The 24,683-nt window shown below is 37.4% G+C and overlaps 1 protein-coding gene and 1 non-coding gene across 2 annotated transcripts in view; one reads left to right on the plus strand and one right to left on the minus strand.

The window, feature by feature from the left end:
* The first annotated feature begins 336 nt into the window (after positions 1 to 336).
* TMEM161B (transmembrane protein 161B) overlaps positions 337 to 24,683 on the plus strand; it is a 69,745-nt gene continuing 45,398 nt past the window's right edge. Inside the window, exons 1-2 of the mRNA XM_059694143.1 lie at positions 337 to 460; positions 15,109 to 15,212. Of these exons, the coding sequence (XP_059550126.1) occupies positions 458 to 460; positions 15,109 to 15,212 (107 nt within the window). The 5' untranslated portion in view covers positions 337 to 457. The remainder of the gene's footprint in view (positions 461 to 15,108; positions 15,213 to 24,683) is intronic.
* On the minus strand, positions 22,454 to 22,555 carry LOC132233935 (U6 spliceosomal RNA). Its single transcript, XR_009452785.1, has one exon. It is a non-coding gene; the product is annotated as a U6 spliceosomal RNA (small nuclear RNA).

The following is a 24,683-nucleotide window of genomic DNA, read 5'->3' on the forward strand; positions in this document are numbered from 1 at the left end:
CGCCGGGTCTGGGGTCGGCTCCCACCCCATTCACCAACCCGCGCCTCCGTCACCTCCCGGAGTGAGGATGCGCTCCTCCCCAAGCCACCCGACCTACCTCGGGTCCTCACAGCGCCACAATGGGGAGCCGCCCGCCACCCACCTACCTGCTCTGCGCCTGCGCCTCCTCCGCCGCCCCCGCCCCCCGCGCGCTCTCAAGGTCAGCCCCGCCCCCGCCTCTACCCCAGCGCTTCGGAAGAGGCCGTGGAGGACGTCTTGCGTTTCCTCACCTCTGCGTGGCGTGGGGTCGACGCCGCTCAGGGGAGGGGCGGGACTTCCTGTCCCGCGCGGGCAGAACTTCCGGAAGAGCCGGAAGAGCCTCTGCCTCGTAGAGTCGAGAGGTTCTCGGCTGCAGGAAAGGGAGGCGAGGTCCTGGACGGTCGGGGGTACTCCAGGGCCGGTCCCTGAGCTTGGCGTCATGGTGAGTCCTTCTGGGAGGGCTGGAGTAACACCAGTGGGAGGGAGGGCCCGGAGGTCAGTCCTGGGAAGGGAGCCGGTGGAGTGCCCCGCGGAGGATGGAGCGGGCGGGAGCCATGGGATGAACCGCCGGGCAGGACCCACCTCCCTTGCCGCGCCGGAGCGCCCGGGCCCCCGAGAAGACCCCTTCTGCCCCGCCTCGCCGCGAGTTCTGCCCAGGAGTACGGAGCCGCAGCCCGAGTGGTCCTGGCCCATTCACTGTACGGCGCGTGGTCCCAGAGTTGACCTTGCCGGGTTGGTGGTTTCAGGTGGTCCCAGCATTGACCTTGCCTGGCTGGTCACCTCCGCCTCTCCTTAGCTGCAGGGCCTTGGCCAGCACTTCACATCTTAGAAATGCCTTGAGCATCATGTCAGGCGGACACTACGGATCCCCATGTAGAGGCTGAGCGCCTGTCACTTAAAGGAACGGCAAGGTCAGCTCTTACCTTTCCCACGCAGCCCTTTTGGAATTGGGAAACGTGCCAAATAAAAAGTAAAAAAAAAATCCGGACTTAGTAAGGAAAGACTGAACTCGAAAGGAATATTGCAAGGGTGTGGGGGAAGGGCCTATTACTGTAGGGAGAATGCCTTGACCGTAGATCTGCAGGAGTTTCAAAAGTTAGGCAAAAGGGGGTTTTCTTTTATAGAGGGGAGGAAACAAGTGAAGAGAACCGGGTGTGCAGAAGTGAGGTGAAAAGGGTATATGGCCTGATAGTAGATCAGAGATTGTTTTACCCTCAAACCAGCCTACCTGTAAAGGAGTTATGGGGTTGTATACTGTTACAGTTTGAGGGTGGGCCAAAGTTCAGGGAACTGAGGGAAGGATCTTAAGCAGAATTTGGGTAACAACATTTTATTCCAGTTGATCTACAGGGGCAAGCAGTTCAGCTAGTCATTTATGAAGCAAAGAATGTGAATTTGCACGTTTATGTCTGGCCTTGTCATATATAAACAAGGGGGTCTTCTGTGAGCTTTACCCAAGTCATTTGGGGACTAGTGGTTCTTTGCAGTAAGTCATTTCCAAAATACAAAGGGGTGGGGTGGAGGTGGGTGAATGTCTTAACCTTCGCTGTTTTCCAAGATCACAGGGGTCCAGTAAAATTCAGCATTGTCAGTTTCTTGACTATATAAAAGATTTCAAATCCTCCTCTGGACGGGATTCTTTCTTGGAATTTAGTTTCAGTTTGCCATGCCTAAATATTGACATTGTTCAGCTATTGTGTATGATGATTGACTTTTGAATGACTTATAGAGACTTAACTGAATGTGAAACAAAAGAAACTCCAAATAATGTGGTTCCTAGCACACTCTACTATGCTATGACTAGTAACTTCTGACTTTTTTTGGCAGTGTGTGTGTGTTAACCTCAATGAATAATATAGTATTATTTTTTCTTTAGTATCAATGAAATTAGTGAAAGGGAACAGTCGAACTGGAAGGAGCCAAAGATAATAATTACTCCCCCCCCCCCCCCCACCAATTTTACAGAAGGAAGAATCTGAGGTTTAGAAATAGACAACGATTTACCTAAACTAACAGTAGTTGGCATAGTCTGTATTAAAATTCAGATCATTTCTTAAATTTAAGCTCTTTTTGACTCCTTGGTCTTAAAAGTTAATAGAGAGTGTAATGAAATCCTTGTATTCATAATAGTCACAGAGAAGCTGAACGTGAACTTATTCTCAGTATTCTGTGATGCTAAAAATGGTAGCTTTGTTTTAAGCTAAGGTAAACAAACTCATGCTGTTTCTCAAAATGTAACTTAAGAGAATGTCACCTGGAGAATGTCACCAGCAGCCAGGTAGTTGACTTTCTCCATTCAGGTATTGCTTATATTTCTAAATTAATGTACTTAACTCCACTTAAGCTTTCCCAGATATGAAATTGATAATGTCTGTATGTGTACTTGTAGTCAATGCTTGGAATCCTTCATAAGAAAGAATTTAGCTGCCCTAACCGGTTTGGCTCAGTGGATAGAGCGTCGGCCTGCGGACTCAAGAGTCCCAGGTTTGATTCCGGTCAAGGGCATGTACCTTGGTTGTGGGCACATCCCCAGTAGGGGGTGTGCAGGAGGCAGCTGATCAATGTTCCTCTCTCATCGATGTTTCTAACTCTCTATTCCTCTCCCCGCCTCTCTGTAGAAAATCAGTAAAATATATTAAAAAAAAAAAAGAATTTAGCCACTAAAGGAAGTTGACAAGGGTTGAATTTATTTAGGATTCAGCTTGGTTGAATTGAAAACTTTTGCAGTGATTGAAATGGTATGAAAATGATGCGGTACTTGAATTCAGAAGACCCAGATTCTGCCCATCATTAGTTATATGAATTTGGCAAAATTACCCAACTTAGGTAAGAGTTCCATTTTCCTCTTAGATAAGAGAAATGGGTCTTGATAGGAATTAGAACACCTAACTCAATTTATGATTCTTTGACTTCACTCAGGACTTTTTCAGAATAAGTACATGTTTTTTATTAAATAAGGCTTAGTCTGATTTTCACTTTTTTCCCCCATGTTGATTTCCCAAGTTTGATTTTTTTAATCTTTTTTTTTTTTTTTTTTTTTAATATATCAGGTAGGTAATACTTGGAATGTTTGTTCGTATGTTTGACAACTATCTTAAATGCTACTCCAAATAGAAAATAAAGCCTTGGGACACTTTGATTTTATTTTTGTTTTAATAGATATAAACTCATTCTCTTTTCTTATTCTCTGATTTATTATGTAGATCAAAATTCAATAAATGCCTCTGCATGTAATAAGCTCCTTTTGTGAGCAGATGACAATAGGATTATATTACAGACCAAAATTTTTTTTGTTTCATGTTGAGAAAATGGATAGTCTGTAGACAGTTTACTAAAGGAATAAAACTATATGTTTTATTGTTTTTGTAACTTACAAACCAACTTTAATCAAATAGACCTTTTCACCATTTAGCCTGGTTTGTGGGAGAAAAGTAGATTAGAACTAACTCCTGGAATTGCAGGTATCTCATGGCTTGTTTTATCTATACAGCATCCTGTGGTAACTTTTACTGCTGGAATCCAGCTATGGTCTGTTGGAGTAAAAAGGTTGTAAACCTCTGCCTTAAAGTTTAAGAGAAAGTTTTCCTTTTGGGAGGTGATGAGGGTGTTGGAAAGAGAATGTGGTAAATATTATAAGGGAAATACATGTAATGTGCTCAAAGAGTACAGAGGAAAGAATTCAATTCTAACTGTGGAGAGGGAGCAGTGGTAGTCGGTGACTTCAGCTGCATTTTAAAAAGTGGGTTCGGGCACTAGCTCTCAAATTTGAGTTTGTTTAGGATTCACCTATGATGCTTGATAAAAATGCTTATCTAGATCCTGTTATTGGAGGGTGGAGTTTTAGATTCTTATTTTTAATGAGTTTTATAGTTAAGCCTGAAACTGGTGGTCCTTAAACCACACTTTGAGAGAACTGTACTGTAGACATTAGAGACTTTGATGAAGGTATTAGAGGTTTTTGTGCTTAGTGGTAATCAGACATGTTCATTTGTTGATGTGGTGGATTATTTCAATTGAATTTTGAATGTTGAACTAGCCTCACATACCTGGAATAAATCCCACTTAGTTGTGGTGTATATATTTTTTATATGTTGTTGGATTTGATTTCCTAATATTTTGTTTAGGATTTTTTGCATTTATATTCATGAGAGATGTTGGTCTGTAGTTTTGTTTGTTTGTTTTTCCTTATTATGTCTTTGTCTAGTTTTGGTATTAGGGTAATACTGACCTCATAGAATTGGTTAGGAAGTATTCCCTCTGCTTCTATCCTCTGAAAGAGAGTATAGAGAATTGATATAATTTCTTCCTTAAATGTTCGGTAGAATTCACCAGTGAACCCTTTGGTGATTATTGATTCAATTTATTTAATAGATAGAAACCTATTCAGATTGTTTACTTATTGTGTCATTATTGGCAAATTGTATCTTTCAAGGAATTGGTCCATTTTATAAAATTTGTGGGCGTAGAGTTGTTCTTAATGTTCCTTTATGAGCCTTTTCATGTCCATGGGCTCTCTGATGTCTCCTTTCATTTCTGATATTAGTAATTTGTGTCTTTCCTTTTTATCTTAGTTACTCTGGCTGTAGGCTTATTGGTTTTATTGATCTTTTTGAAAAACTAGCTTTTGGTTTCATTAATTTTTCTCTATAGGTGTCCTGTTTTCAGTTTCATTGAATTTTGCTCTAATTCATATTATGTATTTCTTTTCTTCTGCTTACTTTGGATTTAATTTGCTCTTTTACTAATTCCCCAATGTGGAACCTTAGGTGATTGATTCTAAATGTTTTCTAATATGTGCATTCAATGTTATAAATTTCCCTCTAAGCACTGCTTTTGCTGCATCCCATAAATTTTAAAACTGTTTTTAAAAAATTGTTTTTATTGATTTGAGAGAGAGGAAGGGACAGACAGAGAAACATCAATCCGCTGCCTCCTGCAAGTCTCCTACTGGGGATCTATTAGGTGTAGCGATTAATAATGGCGGATTTTGTAATCAAAGAAAACATGATAATTTCAAGAGAAACATCAAAAGTGCTTTATTCAAAGTAACGTCCTTCGCTAGCTACACATTTCTGCCATTCTTTCAGGTAATTTGTGGATACCGTCCCAATAGAACTTTTCTTGTTTTGAGGCAAACCATTCACAGACCCCAATTTTCCACTTCTTCGTACGTTTTGAAGTGCTGCCCAGAAAGTGCATGTGCCATGGATCAGAACAAGTGGTAATCTGAAGGAGCAAGGTCTGGTGAATACGGCAGGTGGATTAATACTTCCCAGGCAAGATCTTTTAATGTGTCTTTAACTGGTTTTGAAGTGTGTGATGGTGCATTATCATGAAGCAAAATTACTTTGCCGTGTATCTTCTGGCCCATTCTGGTAGTTTAACAATCAAAGCGTGGTTCAAATTGATTATTTGTTGTCGGTAGTGATCAGTATTAACGGTTTCACCTGGTTTTAGAAGCTCATAATACACCACACCTTGCTGATCCCACCAAACGCAGAGCATTGTCTTCTTTCCAAAGCGATTTGGCCTTGCAGTCGATGTTGATGGTTGACCTGGATCAACCCATGATTTTGTGCATTTGGGATTCTCAAAACAAATCCACTTTTCATCGCTAGTCACAATTCGATGCAAAAAAGACTTTCTTTCATGCCGTTGAAGCAACATTTTACTGATAACTTTTCGGTTTTCCACTTGTCTTTCGTTCAGTTGATGTGGCACCCATTTTCCTTCCTTTAAAATCTTTCCCATTTCTTATAAACGATTGGAAATTGTTTAATCTTTCTGCAAGTTGTTTTTGAGTTTGACAGGCATCTTCATCCAATAATGCTTGTAATTGTTGGTCTTCAAACCTTTTCGGTTAACCTGGACTTTCTTTGTCTTTCACATCAAAATCATCACTTTTAAAACATTTAAACCAGTGTTCACAAGTATCTTGAGATGGGGCATGTTCACCATAAGCTTCCCAAAGTATAAGATAACTTTTTCTTCAAAATAAAATAATGAATTAAAACTTCCCGCAAATGCTCTTTTTGGGGGCACGAAATTCGACATTTTTAAGTGTAAAAATGACAATGATGTTAACACCTTCAGCAAATTTGACATATGAAGTTTTGAAGCTTGCTGTCAATACAACAAAATGGCATACATATCAAATCGCATATATATCAACATATGTGTAATTCCATCTATCGAAAAAAATCCACATTTTTAACTGGTACACCTAGTAGCCTGCAAACCAGGCATGTGCCCTGACCAGGAATCGAACTGACCATCTCCTGGTGACTGGAACAATGTGCAACCAACTGACCCACACTGTTTTTTGTTTTGTTTTGTTCAATATACTTTTAATTTCTCTTGATATTCCTCTTTGAACCATGGGTTATTTAGAAATATTTGATCTCCACATATTTTGAGATTTCCAGTTATCTTTCTGTTATTGATTTACACTTTAGTTCCATTGTGATCTGAGAACAGACATTCTATGATTTCTTTGAAGTTTGTTAAGGTGTGATTTATGGCCTAGAACAGTGATGGCGAACCTATGACACGTGTGTCAAAGGTGACATGTGAACTCATTTTTTTGGTTGAGTTTTCTTTATTAAATGGCATTTAAATATATAAAATAAATATCAAAAATATAAGTCTTTGTTTTACTATGGTTGCAGATATCAAAAAATTTCTATATGTGACACGGCACCAGAGTTAAGTTAGAGTTTTTCAAAATGCTGACATGCTGAGCTCAAAAGGTTTGCCATCACTGGCCTAGAATGTAGTCTATTTTGGTGAATGGACATGTGTAGCTTGAAGGATGGATTTTGGTCAGGTTTTATCAATTAATCACATAGTGGCTGAGGTTCAGATTTCTTCTCGGTTTTCTAGCTTTTCCTCTGACTTCTCTCTTTTACTACTTTCCAAAAGAGGCTTAGTTCAAATAATAGTAAAGACAATTTTCTTGGTTAGTTTTTGGTTGATGTAGGTTAATTCCTAAGACCCAGTTTATACTTTGGTTTTTGGTCCACTTTCTAAATAATTTGGTTCTTTTATTTGCTCTGAGATAAAAGCTCAAAGCAAAATTAATTGGTTTTAGAAAAATCAGAAGATATTCTAAAGTGTTCATTTCTAAGAGAGAATTTATTTATTTTTTACTGTTGTGCCATGGTTTTGTCCGTGTTACAAAATCAGGAATGAAGAAAACTTGCTCCAAAGGAACTTTGAAGAAATAAATTTGTCTGTAAATTGCCAGTTCTGGAAATAAACATTCTCTTGCTTTAAATTGCAATGGTTGTCCCTTTTGTTTCAGCAAACATTTAAAACTCATGCTTTTATCTAAAAAGTATTTCTTCAATTATTCATTATTTGTTAAATGCCATCTGTATGTCAGGTATTGTTTTTGACAACAGAAATATAACTGTTTATAAAACAGTTCTTTTATGGGGCTATGTTTTATTGGGACAATCTCATGGTAATCACATGAGACATAATATGTGAGTCATGGTTAATGCAACAGAGATAAAGCACAGTCATTTAAATAAGGCATTTGGAGAAAGCCTCAAGAATAAGGTGATATTAAACAAATGTGAGAAAATGTATATATATGTGTGTGTGTGTATATGTATATCCAGCCTATATGCCTATGTTTTATTTAATAAACTGCATTTTTGTATCATATTTTTAGTTTTTTTAAGTTGTTACATTTCTTGAGAGAATACAGCTCATTCACTCAGAATATCCTAATGTTACATTCATATCTTTTACTTACATAAAACAGACTTAGTAATTCTATTGTTAAAATAGATTAAATATCTTTCATGTTTTGGCCATGAACAAAAGATTTACAAAAACCTGGAACAGTTTCAGCTTTTGATACTTGGATATTGAGACTCAAGATCCTTATGTCTGATTACAATGTTTTATTTAAAAAAATATTTAGATACTATGTAAATCAATCTGCTCATATAAGTGTATCTTTAAAAGTGACTTTGGGAAAAGTACAATAAACATATTGCTTGAACTGGATAGTACATTAAATATGTGCCTTGAATAAATAGTCTGCTTGAACTAGAACTAGATGACCTCTATAGTTTGACTCAAGGTTCTATGATTTTGAATATGTGGATTTGTGAATATTATTGATGCACATTTAGTTGAATGTACATTGAAGGAACCAAAAAAAGGAGGGAATATTCAACTTATATTAAGATCAAGAAGAGTTTCATAAAGGATTGATTGGACTAGGCTTTTAAGGGTAAGTAGAAGTGTGTCATATGGATAAGAAGTTGAATTTTTTCCTCAATAACAATAATAGTTACATTTACTTAGTGACTAAAATTTATCTGCTCTACTTATATTAACTCATTTAAATCTTTATGAGTAGTTAAATCTTGAGGGATTTTTTTTAAACCATTTTTATCTTCTGGATTTTTAAAAAATTTATTTTAATATTTAGTTTTCAAATATAGTTAACATACAATATTAATTAGTGTCAGGTGTATAACATAGTGATTAGTCATTTATATACCTTACAAAGTGATCACCTCGATAAGTCTAGTACCCATTTGATACCATACATAGTTATTACAATATTATTGACTCTATTCTTTAGATTGTACTTTACAACCCTGTGACTGTTTTGGAATTGGAAATTTGTACATCTTAATTCCTTCCCCTTTTTCATCCATTTCCCTAACCACCCTACCCTGCTTCTGGCAACCATAAAATGTTCTCTATATCTGTGAGTTTGTTTCTGCTTTGTTTGTTTATTTATTTATTTATTTATTTTTAGATTCTACTATATGGTATTTGTCTTTTTTGGTCTGATTTATTTCACTTAACATAATACTTCTAAGTTCATCTATGTTTTTACATATGGCAAAATTTCATTCTTTTTATAGCTGAGTAATATTTTATTGTATACTAGAGGCCTGGTGCACAAATTCGTGCATGGGTGCAGTCCCTTGGGGTAGCCTGCGTGGATCAGGCCCCAGCTCGCAGCCCCGCAGCCCTGCCTGGCACTCCACCTTGGCTTGGCGAAGCCACCTCACCTGCTTCACCATCCCACTTGCAGGGTGATCGATTGGGGCTGGACCCCTCCACCCCCGCTCCCTTAGCGCCTGGGAGCCAGGCAGTGGCCCTGCCCCCCGCTGCATCCACTGGTTGCCACCTGTGGGGCAATGGGCAGAGCAATTGGATCCCCACTCACACCTGCCTTAGCCTGGCACTGCCCGCTCACCTGCTCCACCATCCCACCACAGTCCCGCTCTCATCAGGGCCCATCAGGGCCAGCAGCACCTCCACTGTCACCCGCTGCCAGTGCTGCATCGCTGACACCTGCCATGTTCTGTGCCGCCTCCTGATGGTCATCACAAGTCATAGTGAGTGGTCAAACTCCCAGTCGAACAGCTGCCCGAGGGGACAATTTGCATATTAGGCTTTTATTCTATAGGACTGTGGTCAGCAAACTGCGGCTCACGAGCCATGTGTGGCTCTTCCTAAGCCTTAGGAGTACCCTAATTTAAGTTAATAACAATGTACCTACCTATATAGTTTTAAGTTTAAAAAATTTGGCTCTCAAAAGAAATTTCAATCGTTGTACTGTTGATATTTGGCTCTGTTAACTAATGAGTTTGCCGACCACTGATATAGAATATGTACTATATCTTCTTTGTGCAGTCATCTATTGATGGTCACTTAGGTTGCTTCCATATCTTGGCTACTAAAAATAATGTCGCAGTGAACATTGGGGTACATATGTCTTTTCAAATTAGTGTTTTGGATTTCTTTGGGTAAATACCCAAAAGTGGAATTGCTGGATCATATTTTACAGATGTAGGAATAGAGGCACAGTGAGATTAGAATAACTCATCCAAAGTCATACAGCTAGTGGAATTAATTTTAACCCAGACTGTTTGGACACTGTAACTGTACTTTTGTGTCAGTCTTATTATTTATCTTTGGTAAGTTTCAATATATGAAAAAATTGAATTTAAAAAATATTTTTCTGTAGAAATAATATAGTTTCTGATTATTATATTTCTAGAAAATCTTTCCCAATCCAGTTAATAACTAATATTACATCTGAAATAGTGTTAGAGAAATTAATTATTACTTATTTCTAAGTACCTGCAGAAAAGTTCATTGGGTGGAATTCAACCAAAATCTAGCCAGGTGGAACCACTCATTATTTTGGGTCATGCCATTTATTCTCTTTGAGTAAGTATGTCTAAACATAGCTTCCTTTTCTGTCTGTGAGAGGGCTACTTCTTTAACCTTGTAAGCTTGGTTCAAATGTCACCTCTGAACCAGACATTCCCAGCGCTCCCAGGCAGATTGATCGATCTATCTATCAATCATCTATTTTTAAAATAGATTTTTATTGATTTCAGAGAGGAAGGGAGAGGGAGAGAGAGAAACATCAATGATGAGTGGCTGCCTTCTGCATGCTCCCCAGTAGATATTGAACCAGAAACCCAGGCGTGGCATATGCGCTGACCAGGAATCAAACCATGACCTCCTGGTTCATAATAGGTTGACACTCAACCACTGAGGCACCTTGGCCGGGCTCCCACATAGATTTAATTACTTCCTTTCTTGGAGTGCTCCCATAAAATGGACTGACCTCTATGATATCACTTATCACATATTATTTGTAGGTGGCAGTGAGGGGTAGTTAACACTTTACTATTTGATAAAACCAGTGCAGGATGGAGAGAAATGAGTTGTCTTCTCATCTTGAACTTAAATTGGTTCCCATGCCTAATCATATTATAGACATATCAGTGGTATCTACATATCAGAAGATAGAATAATTTTTAGATAGGTTTTTGTCTAAAAAAGAGTATCAATTGGAGAATAATTTTGTTAGTTGAAAGTTTAGAAAAACAGTTTAAATAGCTAGAATTAAACATATTTATCCAGAACTATTTAGAGGTGGGAATATTTTACACTTTAGAGCAGCGATTTTCAACTGGTGTGCCGTAAGAATTTTTAAAACATGCAAAGCCTGACTATTTAGTCGGGGAAATTATACCTTTTTTTTTTTTCAGATTGGCAAAAAATATATAATTTTTGGTGTGCCACAGAATTTTTGTAATTCGTTTATGTGTGCCATGAAATGAAAAAGAATGAAAATTGCTGCTCTAGACTTCAGACTTCAGTAGTGCCTGAATGAAATGCCTCTCCATGTTACCTTTTGCTCTAAATCACTACTCACCTCTCAGCCTGCTACTAATTTGACTTTAAGTGTGTCATTAAGACAGTAATTGAATGGGACACTTAGTGAATTTGAACACTGATTCACTTGGTAGTTTGTTTTACTGTAAATTAATACAACTCTTACCTTATCATTGCCAGCCTATCTCATGTAGATTGATTGTACCAGCAAAGCATGTTTTCTGTGTATTCTGAAAAGTTGAGGATGCAGCCAAGGTCCTGTCCTTGAAAAGTCTGTCTGAGTCTTGCTAGTTTATTTCCTTGAGTTTCCTTCAGTTTACAACTATTCTGTCAGTGGTTCTAGGATTCTACCAGTCACCCAAACTAAAACATCCTGAAATAAACTTTGAGGCGTTCCTCAGTTTTATTCTACAACTATTTTCCTTCATGTTCAGTCACACTCAAAGTTTGATTGATTTTCTTTTGACGGACTTTTATCTTTGTTCTTTCCTTTCTAGTTTCAATCACTTCTACCTTACTCTTAGGTTTTCTCTTCAATTGATCAATATATTGTTCTAAGTTTCCTTATATGTTACTTGCATTATTTCGTCTTCCTACCCTTACCTGTTTAAAAGTTTTCAAGGTGATCTTTTTAAACACATCCGCTAAATGTGTCCTCTTGGTTTTAAAGACTCAACAATCTGCCTGGCCAGCCTGGAGTAGTGGTTGAGCTTTGATCTATGAACCAAGAGGTCACGATTCCATTCCCAGTCAGGGGACATGCCTGGTTTTTGGGCTCCATCCTGAGTGGGGGGCATGCAGAAGGCAACCGATCAATGATTCTCTCTCATTGATGTTTCTATCTCTTCTTCTCTGAAATCAATAAAATGAATTTTTAAAAAGACTGAACAATTTAAAATTCTTTTATCCTATTTCTTGTAATTCTTTGCCATATACTAAAGTCTGCTTTGGTTGAACTAGACTTTTTGCTGTTCCATGGTTACTGTATGTTCACATTTGTCATTTAGCCTGGAATTCCTTTTCTTTTACTCTGCCATCTATGTGATTTAAATTTCTACCTTCATCTACTCTATAAAACTTTCATATCCAAATTTTTAAATTTCTATAACCCTTTGTTCATTTGAAATTGGGTTGCAATATTGTCTTAATATATGTATCTATTGTTACCTAGTATGATAATCTTAGATAATCTTAGATTTTCATATTCTGTTAAGACAGATTCTTTTGTAATAATGCCATTCATTCATTCTTTATCCAATATATAGTAAAGTGCTCTAATATGTGTCTTGACCTATTTTAATTGTCATTGTGCTAAATAGGAGACTAGACGTGAGCTGGTGAATACACAATACAATATAGAGTTGATGTATTATAGAATCGTACATCTGAAACCTATATGATTTCCCAATAAATTCAATAAAAATAAATAAATATCACATTATGCTGGTTTAAAATATACATGTTATTTCCTCAGCATAAAAAAAAAAATGGGATAGTCAATTTGAGTGATGTGAAAGAAAAAATGTCTTTGATGTTAGGTGAATATAAAAGTGGTTTGAACCTTAACCCCATTGGTAGAATTTAAAGTATTAAAATAGCCACAGTAACACCATAATTGAGGTAGGTTTCATAGACATTTTAAAAACAGTCCTGCCGGAACCGGTTTGGCTCAGTGGACTGAAGGGTCCCAGGTTCGATTCCAGTCAAGGGTATGTACCTGGATTACGGGCACATCCCCAGTGGGAGATGTGCAGGAGGCAGCTGATAGATGTTTCTCTCTCATTGTTGTTTCTAACTCTCTATCTCTCTCCCTTCCTCTCTGTAAAAAATCAATAAAATATATTTAAAAAAATAAATAAATAAAAATAAAAAACAGTCCTGTTTAAGAGCCATTTTTACTTTTTTTTTTGACAACTCTTCGTACATATTTCTTCTCTTTTAATTGTGCATTGGAATTTTTGCTAGTTGATTGATGAGAACTCTATATTATATCTAGTAAGTAAAATATCCATTTGTGATGTGAGTTACAAATGATTTTTTCTAGTTAATATTTGACATTTTTTATATTGATTCCTCATGTAGAACTTTGATTTTTTTTTTTAAATTAATGAACTTCATTTTTAAGAACAGTTTTAGGTTTACAGCAAAATAAATTGGAAAATACAGGGAGTTTCTATATACCCCTGTCCTTACATGTGCAAAACCTTCCCCACTATGGACATCCTACACCACAGTAGTACATTTGTTACAATGAAATTTGATTTTTTTCAACTTATTTCTTAGACTGATATTTTTTAAAGACTTTATTCTTTATGTTAAAAACATGTTTTCCTATAATATAATAGTGATAACTGTAACAATAACAGCAAATAGTAGTAACCCATTGATTTCTTACTCTGTGCCAGGCACTATTCCTAATCACAGCTTGATTAGATAGATTGAATTATTAGCTTCATTTTATAGAAAAGGAAACTGGTACAAAATATTTAAAATACCTGTTCAAAATCAAACAACTAATAGATGGTGAATTCTAAGCCAGGTGGTTTGGGTTCAGAATTCATGCTCTCAAAATATACTATTCTGCTTTTAAACATATTTTTTATGTACTTGTTTGGTAAATTAAGTTTGAGGTCAGAATTCAACCTTATTTTTGGACTGCTAGGATAGAGATGCCACCAAAAGGGAGTATAAAGAATTGATCATCAAGGTGAGAGTAAAGCGATGGATGTGGAAGACCTTGTGGGAAGTTGCTGATATTTAAGATAAGGAAATATAATTTGGCAAGGTGAAGTGATTTTGATGGTAGGTGTTTCAGTGGAATGAAGTGAAGTAGAAGTCAGATGTTAACTATGGGGTGGTATGAGAATGTAGTAGAAGCAGTGAGAATAAGTCTTTTGAAAAGTGGTGGTGACTCTGAGGAGACAGGAGGACTATAAAGGAAAATAGTTATATTTTTTGGAAAGATAAAAAGACTTGGAGGTGTTGCAGTACTGATAGCAAGGATTTAAATAGAGAAGAGATTAAAGAAGATGCAGGAAGGAAGCTACTCAGTGGTTGAGGTTCCTGAAAATCAAAGAGAGGATGGGATATGAAGCACAGATGTAGGGGATTTGCTTTGTGTAGAAATGCTCTATTTCTGGTGGGTGTGGAAAAAAATCTAGAGTAGATACAAGTGATTGTGAGCTTGGTGGCAAGTGAGAGTTCACATTTGATGTTGTGTATTTTCTCTGTGAAATACATGTCCTCTGCGAACTGGGGAGTTACAAGATTGAGGCAGGTTGGAGGTGTGAAGAGGGGCGAAGATTTGAATTTTAGCTATCATGGAGAACAGGAGAGGGATTGATGAGACCAAACTAAGGGGTTTTGGGATGCTGTTGAAGGCCCACTCACTGGAAGTTCGTGATGACAGCATGAATTAAAATTATTTTCTAGTGACTTTCAGGCCAATCTTGACATATCACACTTAATATAATTAACACTCTTTAATCGTTCACTACCACTGTAGAATAAAAAAATAGGCATACTGCTTTGAAAGCGTGGCAAGCTGGTATTTTATGTGTATTGAATAGTGAATTTGGAGAAGGATAAAAATATTACTAATTTTACTTCATTTTGATACCCTTACATAATGGAGAACATTTCTTGGGTATATATTTTGAATGTATATGCTAATTCATTTAACTTTTGTATACTTGGATGTGAAACTTGGGTAACTCATAGAGGATTATAAGATGTGATTGCATGTTTTAATTTTAAATATATGTGGTCTTGAATGCCTAAATGCCAGATTAATGCATATTTTAATAGCAACTCCTCTTTCTTAGAGTATCATTGTCAAAGTAGATAGAAAGTTTTCCATTTTGTTCTCAAATCTAACTTCATTTATTGTTAAATTTATTTATTTATTTTTTTACACAGGGTGTAATAGGTATACAGCTGGTTGTTACCATGGTGATGGCCAGCCTCATGCAGAAGATTATACCTCACTATTCTCTTGCTAGATGGCTACTCTGTAATGGCAGGTAAGTCAAGTATAGGCTGATTGTGAGTAGCACTTTCAATCTCTGTTTAATTTACCAGGCTGATTAACTTCCTAGATAGATAAATGCTAATTCCTATTTTCTAAAAACACGGCAAAGGAAAGTTATGAGAAAAATCTAACTTCCTTATTTTTCTTGAGATATTTGTAGTTTACCTGTTTAACACCGAGGTAATAGGGTCATGGTCAAGAGTTCAGTACCATCCCCCCTCTCCGCTTCCCTGTCCCTTTTTGTCCTGTCCACTGAAAATACCACATAACTTTTCTAGTTACCTTTTTGAAAGGTTCGTCAACAAAAGAATGAGACTATAAATTGCAGTGCTTAAATATTTACACATGACCTATTATTAGTGACTCATTTGAGAGTTTACTATGAGTTAGGCAGTGATGGTGAACCTTTTGAGCTCAACGTGTCAGCATTTTGAAAAACCCTAACTTAACTCTGCTGCCGTGTCACATATAGAAATTTTTTGATATTTGCAACCATAGTAAAACAAAGACTTATATTTTTGATATTTATTTTATATATTTAAACTAGAGGCCCGGTGCACAAAAATTTGTGCACTCGGTGGGAAGGGGGGGTCCCTCAGCCCGGCCTGTGCCCTCTCGCAGTCTGGGACCCCTTGGGAGATAACGACCTGCTGGCTTAGGCCTGCTCCCGGCTGGCAGAGGGCAGGCCCAGTCCCTAGGTGCAGCCCCTGGTCGGGCTCAGAGCAGGGCCGATTGAGGAGTTGGAGTGCCGCCCCCTGTCATGCACAGAGCAGGGTGGATTGGGAGGTTGCGATGCCAACCTCAGTCATGCTCAGGGTAGGGCCGATTGGGGGGTTGGGGCACCATCCCCTGTCACACTCAAGGCAGGGTCGATGGGGAGGTTGCAGTGCCACCCCCTGTCATGCACAGAGCAGGGCCAATCAGGGGGTTGTGGCGCCACCCCCTGTCACGCACACAGCATGGCCCATCAGGAGGGGTGGGGCTCCGTACCCTGTCATGCACAGAGCAGGGCCGATCAGGGGAGTTGGGGCGCCGCCACTCTCACACTCAAGGCAGGGCCGATGGGGAGGTTATGGCTCTACCCCGTCACACACAGAGCAGGGCCCGTGGGGTGGGGGGGCATTGGGGCGCTGCACCCTGTCACACACAGAGCCGCAGGGCAATCAGGAAGTTTGGGTGCTGCCCCCTGTCACGCTGATCCTGGTGCTGGGAGGCATATTACCCTTTTACTATATAGAATAGAGGCCTGGTGCATGGGTGGGGGCTGGCTGGTTTGCCCTGAAGGGTGTCCTGGATCAGGGTGGGGGTCCCCACTGGGGTGCCTGGCCAGCCTGGATGAGGGAATGATGGCTGTTTGCAGCTGGTCACACACCCTTCAGGGTGAGGGTCCCCACTGGGGTGCCTGGCCAGTCTGGGTGAGGGGCTGAGGGCTGTTTTCAGCCTGGGGGTGACTGAAGCTCCCAACCGCTCCTTTTTTCCTTTTTTTTTTTTTTTATTCTGGGCCAGCGTTAGCTTGAGGCTTGGCTCCAGCTCCGCTGAAAGTAGGTTTCTGGCCTTTGCATACAATATTGCCATCCTGCTGGGTGAAGTCCGGCCGTATTTTTTTCTTTTAAAATATATTTTATTGATTTTTTTTACAGAGAGGAAGGGAGTGAAATAGAGAGTTAGAAACATCGATGTGAGAGCAACATCGATCAGCTGCCTCCTGCACAACTCCTACTGGGGATGTGCCCACAACCAACATACATGCCCTTGGCCGGAATCGAATCCGGGACCTTTCAGTCCGCAGGCCGACGCTCTATTCACTGAGCCAAACCGGTTTCGGCAAGTCCGGCAGTATTTGTTACAATGTTTAAACTGCCAGCTCAGAGGCCTGCAGCCGCAGGCGGGGAACGTTGGTTTCCTCCGTCACTGAGGCAAGCAAGCCTCATGTTAGTTTCAAGCTGCCTGGCTGCCAGCCGCCATCTTGGCTGACAGTTAATTTGCATATCTTGCTGATTAGCCAATGAAAAGGGTAGCGGTCGTACGCCAATTACCATGTTTCTCTTTTATTAGTGTAGATGCCATTTAACAAAGAAAAATCAATCAAAAAAATGAGTTCGCGTGTCACCTCTGATACGCGTGTCATAGGTTCGCCATCACTGGAGTTAGGGGTTCTTTTACTGCAGAGAATTTTGAACTTTAATTTAACAAGGAGCAGGTGAAGAATTTTGTAGGATTTAATTTTGTCTACTGCACTATAAGCTTACTACTGTCCTCATTCCTTTACAAAGGAGCTAAGTTGCCTTGCTGAAATTTGTACAGTAAAACAATAAAATCAAAAGTAAAGAAGTATAGGAGATATAGTGTGGCAAAATCAGGAAAACTCTGCATGCAGAAATACATGCCAAAATCCTATGTAATTATGAAAGGTAAGTTATAGTTTTGGTACCATGACTATAATTTTACTCCAATAACTCATCTCCAATAAATAACCAAATTCTGTTATTGAGTCTTTTGTTTAGACCTTTAGAAGTTAGGAAACAATGGATAGCTCTTTCTAATGATTTTGTGTTCTGCAAGATAAATAATAAGCCTTTAATTCAGGACCATTCTATCAAAAAAAACCCTTAAATTTTCTCCATAGAATTTATTTTCTAGTTTTAATTATTTATATTCTTCCTTTGTATGCTTATACTTTGTCCATATTAGTGTTTAAATATAGAAAATATTCAGATTACTTAAAATTTTTTTGATGTGTGTGTAAAGTATGAGATCAGCTATTTGAGAGTGTATATTTTATTAGCAAAATATAAATAATGACTGAAGTTTTAGTGAAGTTGAAAGCATCTATCAGAGCTATTTATAAGTGAAAAAAATCAATCATCTATAACGGGTGGGGAACCTTTTTTCTGACAAGGGTGATTTGGATATTTATGACATAATTTGTGGGCCATACAAAATTATCAACTTAAAAATTAGCCTGCTCTGTTCGATCAAATATTTAATCAGTTCACTCCGAATGCCTTGGTAGGGCCAGACCAAATGATTTCAAGGGCCTTATATGGCCTGTGGGACAGACCTTCCCCACCACTAATCTATAGCTAGATTACTTGTTTTGCCTTGTGTAATCTTGTTTAGTTTTTTTTTTTTTTTTTGCTTAGCAAAAACCCTTTGCCATAGATCATGAAAGAGTAAACATCAGCTGAGCAAATTATTATTAATCTAAATAAATGGAATCTGAATTAATAAAATAGATAAAATACATTGCACATTTCTAGACGTTTATGATGAGTCTCCCATGAAACTTCTAGTTCTCTTTTGGCTCTAAAGATCTTAGCAATTTTGTCCCATTTAACTGTATAAACAATTTCCATGTTTGTACATAACTTGCTTTTTTCATTTATTTCTATAAAACATTCACAGGCAAAAATTGAAAGACTTAAAATCTGATTCTCTTCTCTGTTAATATTAGAATAATGTATTTTTAAATCTTCACTTTTTGACAAGTATGTGTCAAATATACACACTAATTTGAGGAGTTCAACCTTTAAAAATAAATATGAAGTTGATTTTTTTAATATTCTTGATTTACTTTTGTAAACATTAAGTTTTAATTAATGCTCTCTCAAATTCCCAATCAGGTTCTAAGGGTACCAATCAGAATTTTCTAGTAATAGTTACTTTTCTTCTATAGTCACATTTCCTCCCTGTTTTGTGTTTTTAAGATCATCTACCTTTCTTTAATGTTAATTCTGAAATTTTTAGGTTATGAAACCAAATTGCTAAATCTTGTTTCCTAACTCCATTGAATAAGATAATTAACTTTACCATTTTGGGATAATTATTGTTTTATCAACCTTTTGTGATAATTTTAGAAACTTAATATTGAGAAAATCTAAAATTCCTTATAGATTGCTTATATAAATACTTATTGATTAGAAATAACAGTTTGCATTTTAAACCATTTGATGCTGCTGAGTTGATGAAAGAGATACCTGAGGCCATTCTTATTGGCTATAAAATGCTTAAAGGAATTTAAGGGAAGAGGCTCGTGAGGACTTTTAAATTATGAATAGTGTAGGATGGCTTGGGAGTTACCATATTGAATAGAACTATTTAATAGAACTATTCAGGTGAATAGATGTGTATTAACCTGTGTGTGTATTAACCACATGACTTAATTAATTATGAGTCTGACGGAAGAAGCTTCTTTTCGTTTCTGTATATATCATCTTAATACTTATTTCAGTAGTAAATATCTTTAAATTATGAATAAATGTTTATATTTTTCACCATTATGGCTTCTCTTTTTATATCCTATAAATTAATTTTTGTCCGTGTCTCATCTACCTCTTCCTCTTTTGGAATGGGAGGTTTGAAGTGGCACTTGACTCTATTATTTTGTTTTAATGAGTAATCCTGCCACTTTCCTAAAGAATTAAATACCTTGAAGAAATAAGCAATATTTGCTTGTAAATTAGCAGCCTGGTGATTTTTAATATGAAAAAATTGACTCGTTTTCTGGTTCTTATTAGGTAAGATTTATATATTGTTATTAGTGCTATAGATCTGTAGTTTTTGAAAAACTGCATAGTCTTTAATCTGGTTTGAATTCCATTAGTATTATCTTTGCCATGTTATAAAACTTCATCCTGATAAAAATTTTATTCTATCTCGTTTGGATTTGTACTCTCTGAGATAGATAGGAGAAGAGATGTATTTGGGGTGTGTTATGACCTCAGAAATCTCAGTGTGTGAATTTAATAAAAGTTTCTCACTCGGCTTTCTCAGAGAGGAGTGAGGGTCAAATGGGGGAGTCAGGGGTTGGGCAGCTCTCCAGGTCGACCCTTCACAAAATGGTGTTTTAAGGATTCAGCTATTCTTCAAGTGCTGACTTAGGGATTGTAAACTTTTGTCTTGTGGCGCCACTGTCCTCCTGCTGCCTTCAAGTCCTCTGTGCCTGTTGGCAAGTCGAGAGAGAAGGAGGGGCTATGGATCTTTCTGGGGATTTTAAGAGCTAAGCTTAGAAGTAGATGTATCATTTTTGCCCATGTTACATAGGCTAGGGCCCTGTGGCTAGTTCAGGCCAAAGTACAAGGGAGTCTGGGAAATATAGTTTTCATTTTTACCTAGAAAGTAAATGCAGGATTGGTGAGAAATGAGAAAACACATTTTAACTTTAGTCACGTTCACATACTGAAAAATGAAACAGATCAAGGCTTTTTTACCCCAGAAGTCTAACAGTGTGTACTATGGATTTGATTTTTGGATGCCCAACAACTCGAGACCTTGTCCTGGAACTGACATACTTGAAAAGAGCTTTGAATTTGGTGGAGGTGAACTTTTCTACAACCACTGTGACTTCTGTTGGTAGATTCTAGAGTAATTTAAGATTTTCTTTTTTTCTACCCGTTTTCCTAGCTGTACTTGGCTTTTAGAAGATATCCTTCAAGTTATAAGTAGTATATATCCTTTACTTACTGTATTCTTATGGCTTCTCTATGGCTACCTAGCCACCTTTAGTCCTAAGCTAAATTAAAAGGCACATTGAAGTAGAATTTAAGAAATATCTATTCAAATTATACCTCTCACCATTTGAGGTTAAATTTATTAAATTATAAATATTTTGTATTCCATTCCAGTTTTTTAAATAGGAAAATATTTTTCTTCCAGAAAGTATTATTCTCCTTTTTTTATGCCTTTTTATATGACTATCGGATTTTGTTGAAGGGAATCTTGCTTTAAACAAGAACTTAAGTAGTATGTTCTCTTCTCCCAATAACATGTGAACATGAAAATCTCAACTGTAACCTTGAAAAACTCGAAGGAGTCTAATGCTCTCAGATTGCCCTATTTCTCCCTCCCTCCTCCAAAAGAAGAAAACTCCTGGGAAGTTGGTGTTTCTGTACTTTTAGTGTAAACTGCTTTCCCTAACATAAGGAACACTTGTTTGAACAGTTGCTCAGATCCCCTAAAGATGTTAGTTCTTTATAGTGTCCAGCATACCTCTGATTTGTAGCCAAAGTATTCTACTTTCTATTGTAATTAAAGTTCCTTTTTGTTTTGAAGTTTGCTTGGCCCCTCTTTTCATGGAGAGGTAAGTGATAGGTTACATTCTTTGTACATTTGAATAGTGGGTTTTGCATGAGGAGTAGGGTTTGCTTTTTCTCCTTTATAGCTTCTTTGATGAACCTGCTCTCCATTTTCCTGGTTGTTTAGCTCAAACCTATGCATTTTTCTGTACCCCTTTGCCTTCCTAGGCTTTCACTTTGATGTGCTCCTTCCCTTCATATGTCCCTTATCAAAAATGATATGGTCAGATTTTTTCTGATTCTTGTCTTACCCAAAATTGGGTAAGGAGGGTGCAACAACACCTTCCTATTCAAGTTGCTCTAATTATTTCTGCCTGTTCTCTTTTGCATGTTGCCTGACCCACAGATCTGCTAGTTCCCTTTGGTGAGAGAAATCTACTATTCAAATGCACAGTAGGTGGGACCTATGACCTAAGGGAAAGGTTTAAACCTTCAGCTGCTACCCTTATGGAATGCCTGAGTCCTTGCTCTCCTTGCATTAGCTGTCTTAATTAACTTCCAGTTCCAGAATGTCATTGATGTTCTATTAAAATTTCCAGTTATTAATAGGAGATTGTATATGTATAACAAACAATATTGTAGCTGCTTGTACTGAAAGGTTTTCTAAGTGTTAAGTGCTATTTATTTTCTCTTAAATTTTTTTTTTGTGTGTCAGAATTTTGGAGATTTAGAGTGGAGACTCTAATGACCTATGTGTGTACCCTGAAATAGAATTTTGTATGATTATGTATGAAAGCTTTCTAGCTTGCTCTGAGTACTAAGTTTTTCTATATTTGTTCATGTTCAGATTTCCATTCTAAATTTCTCAAATCTTCTGAAATACTTTTAAGTGGTTTGCTTTAAATAACATTGTTGCTTAAAGTCTTCAAAGGGTATGGATCAATATATTCTATGTTTTCTGATACATATTTTTTCCAGTGTTATTGAACTTCTTTAGTAAGAAAGGTTGTGGTCATATTTTATCTAAGAGTTTTATACCAGAAAATAATTGAAAAACATTTTAATAATTTTGTGGTGTATAATATTATCTGAGACACTGACCATCTGAACATAAGTGAAAAAAGCCACTGAATAACCAAGGGGATTGTCATAAAATACATACTTAGCTAAAAGGCTAGAGGTTCAGTTTTTTAGGGAGATCCTATTAATGATTTTTAAAAAATATATGGAACGCCTCATGAATTTGCCTGTCACCCTTGCACAGGAGCCATGCTAATCTCTGTATCTTTCCAATATGCTGCTGAAATTAATACTTTTTATTTTTTATTGTAAAAACAATACATATCTATGATGTAGAATGTGATGGATATATTGATATAAAAGGAAAAAGAAGAGGTAATGGACTATATTCTCATCAGCCAAAGATAATCACTGTGAAATTTTGTTATTTTTCTAATTTTTTCCGTTTATAGTTTACCTTCAGGGTACATCATGTCCCTTTTGCCTAATATAGTAGCATAAAGCATTTTTCTCTAATTATGTTTTTGTAACCATTATTAACTGCTACATAGAATCTAAAGTAATATACTTTTGTGTCAGTCTTCCAAGCCCCTGTTAGGAAGGCATAGTGCGGCAATAACAAGCATATTGCAAATAATTTAGCTGAGATAGACACCAACTAACAGTAAAGGAGAAGACTAAAAATTGAACTTGAAGTATAATAGATGGGAACCATATGCTATACATTAACCTGTGTACGGACTACTAACTATTGGGAAAAAATTATGCAGCTATACTTCTAGGTTTTAGTTTGAATTCATGATCTCAGACCTTAGATGGCCACTTAGAGGCCTGGCAGTCTTTGTATGCTCTACTTCATAGACAGTTTTTTAACCCCAAAGCCTTTCTCCTGAAACATGCTTGTCTGCCTCAGCCTCACACTAGCCTCTTAAAACCAAAGTCAGTTGCTCTCATCTTCACAGCACCAAACCTACAAACCTAGTTACACATGCAACCCTTCTTTTCTTTAATGTTATATATTTTAATTTTTGTCTATGAAGGAAGTATCCTGTCTCATGCCTCAGTTCCTGCACTTGTACTCTCTACCCCATTTCTTCTAACCTTCACCCAGACTTTGCTTCTCTGTCAGTTGCTTTATTGTCTCTATAAACTTTACTTTCTCACTTCCTTATTAACTGTTTAGCTTCTACCATGTTTTATTTTCTCCTTAGGCTATCTTATTAATTCCTATGGATGTAAAAACCACAATTATGTAATGACATCAAAGTGTCTCTGAGTTGTAGACTGTAATATACAGTTACCCTCTTGATATTTTCACTTGATATGTCATAGGTACTTAAAAATTCAGCATACTTAAATTCTTTATTTCTTCCTGCTCTACTCCATTTCAGAAAATGTACCACCATCTTTCTCAAATTGAAAATGGTAGACATCATCCTTCATTCCTTTTTTTCACTCCCTGCTTTTAGTCCATCAGCAAGATCTGTTGATTTGATATCCAAAATATATCTCTCTGCTCTTCTAGCCTCCCTCTAATTCACAGAGCAGTAAAAGAGATCTGAAAATGTAAATCAAGTCTTTTCTCCTGCCTTGAGACCACTACTTTAGCATAAAATCTAAACTCCATATCATGACCCGGGGGTTTTGCATGATCTTCTTTTCAGCCTCCTTCATGTGTTTCTCCTTGCACATGGTTCTGCTGCCTTCTTGGTCTTTTGGTTACTGCAGTGTTCTTTCATGCTTTTGTGCTTTGGGGCATTCTGTTTTCTGCCTGGAATGCTCTTCCCCTCTGTTGTTCTTATCCTTAGCTTTCTGGGTAAATGTCATTTAAAGAGTTTTTTCTAACCTAATACTTAAGTCTTACGTCTCTCATTCACACCACTTGTTTGGTTCTTTTTCATGGTACCCACTTTATGATTTTTTTTGGTCACATTTTAAAAATAAATATTGATTTCAGAGAGGAAGAGATAAAAACATCAATGAAGACAATCATTCATTGGCTATCTCCTGCATGACCCCTGCTAGGTAGGGATCGAGCCCACAACCTGGGCCTAGGCCCTGACCAGAATCGAACCATGATCTCCTGGTTCATAGGTGGATGCTCCAACCACCGAGCCACACTGGCCAGGCTGTCATATTTTTTATTGGTTAAATTCTGCCTCAACTGGAATACAAGTATCAGCAAAGCATGGACTTAAGCTTTATTGTGTGTGGTTATACTCTATTGCCTAGCAGAGTACTTGACCATAATTGTCGAATAAATGAATGAATGAATGAATGCATAGAAGAGTAACAGACTAGAAGGAGCCCTAAGAGCACCCAGCAGAGCATCCTTAAATTCCAGTTTTGAACAGTAATTATTCCTAATGAAGATGACCTGAGTTGTCAAGTAAGAAGTATGAAATAAATGCAATCCAGTTTAGAAATAA

The sequence above is a fragment of the Myotis daubentonii genome, chromosome 4 (assembly GCF_963259705.1).
Source record: "Myotis daubentonii chromosome 4, mMyoDau2.1, whole genome shotgun sequence".
NCBI classification, from domain to species: domain Eukaryota; kingdom Metazoa; phylum Chordata; class Mammalia; order Chiroptera; family Vespertilionidae; genus Myotis; species Myotis daubentonii.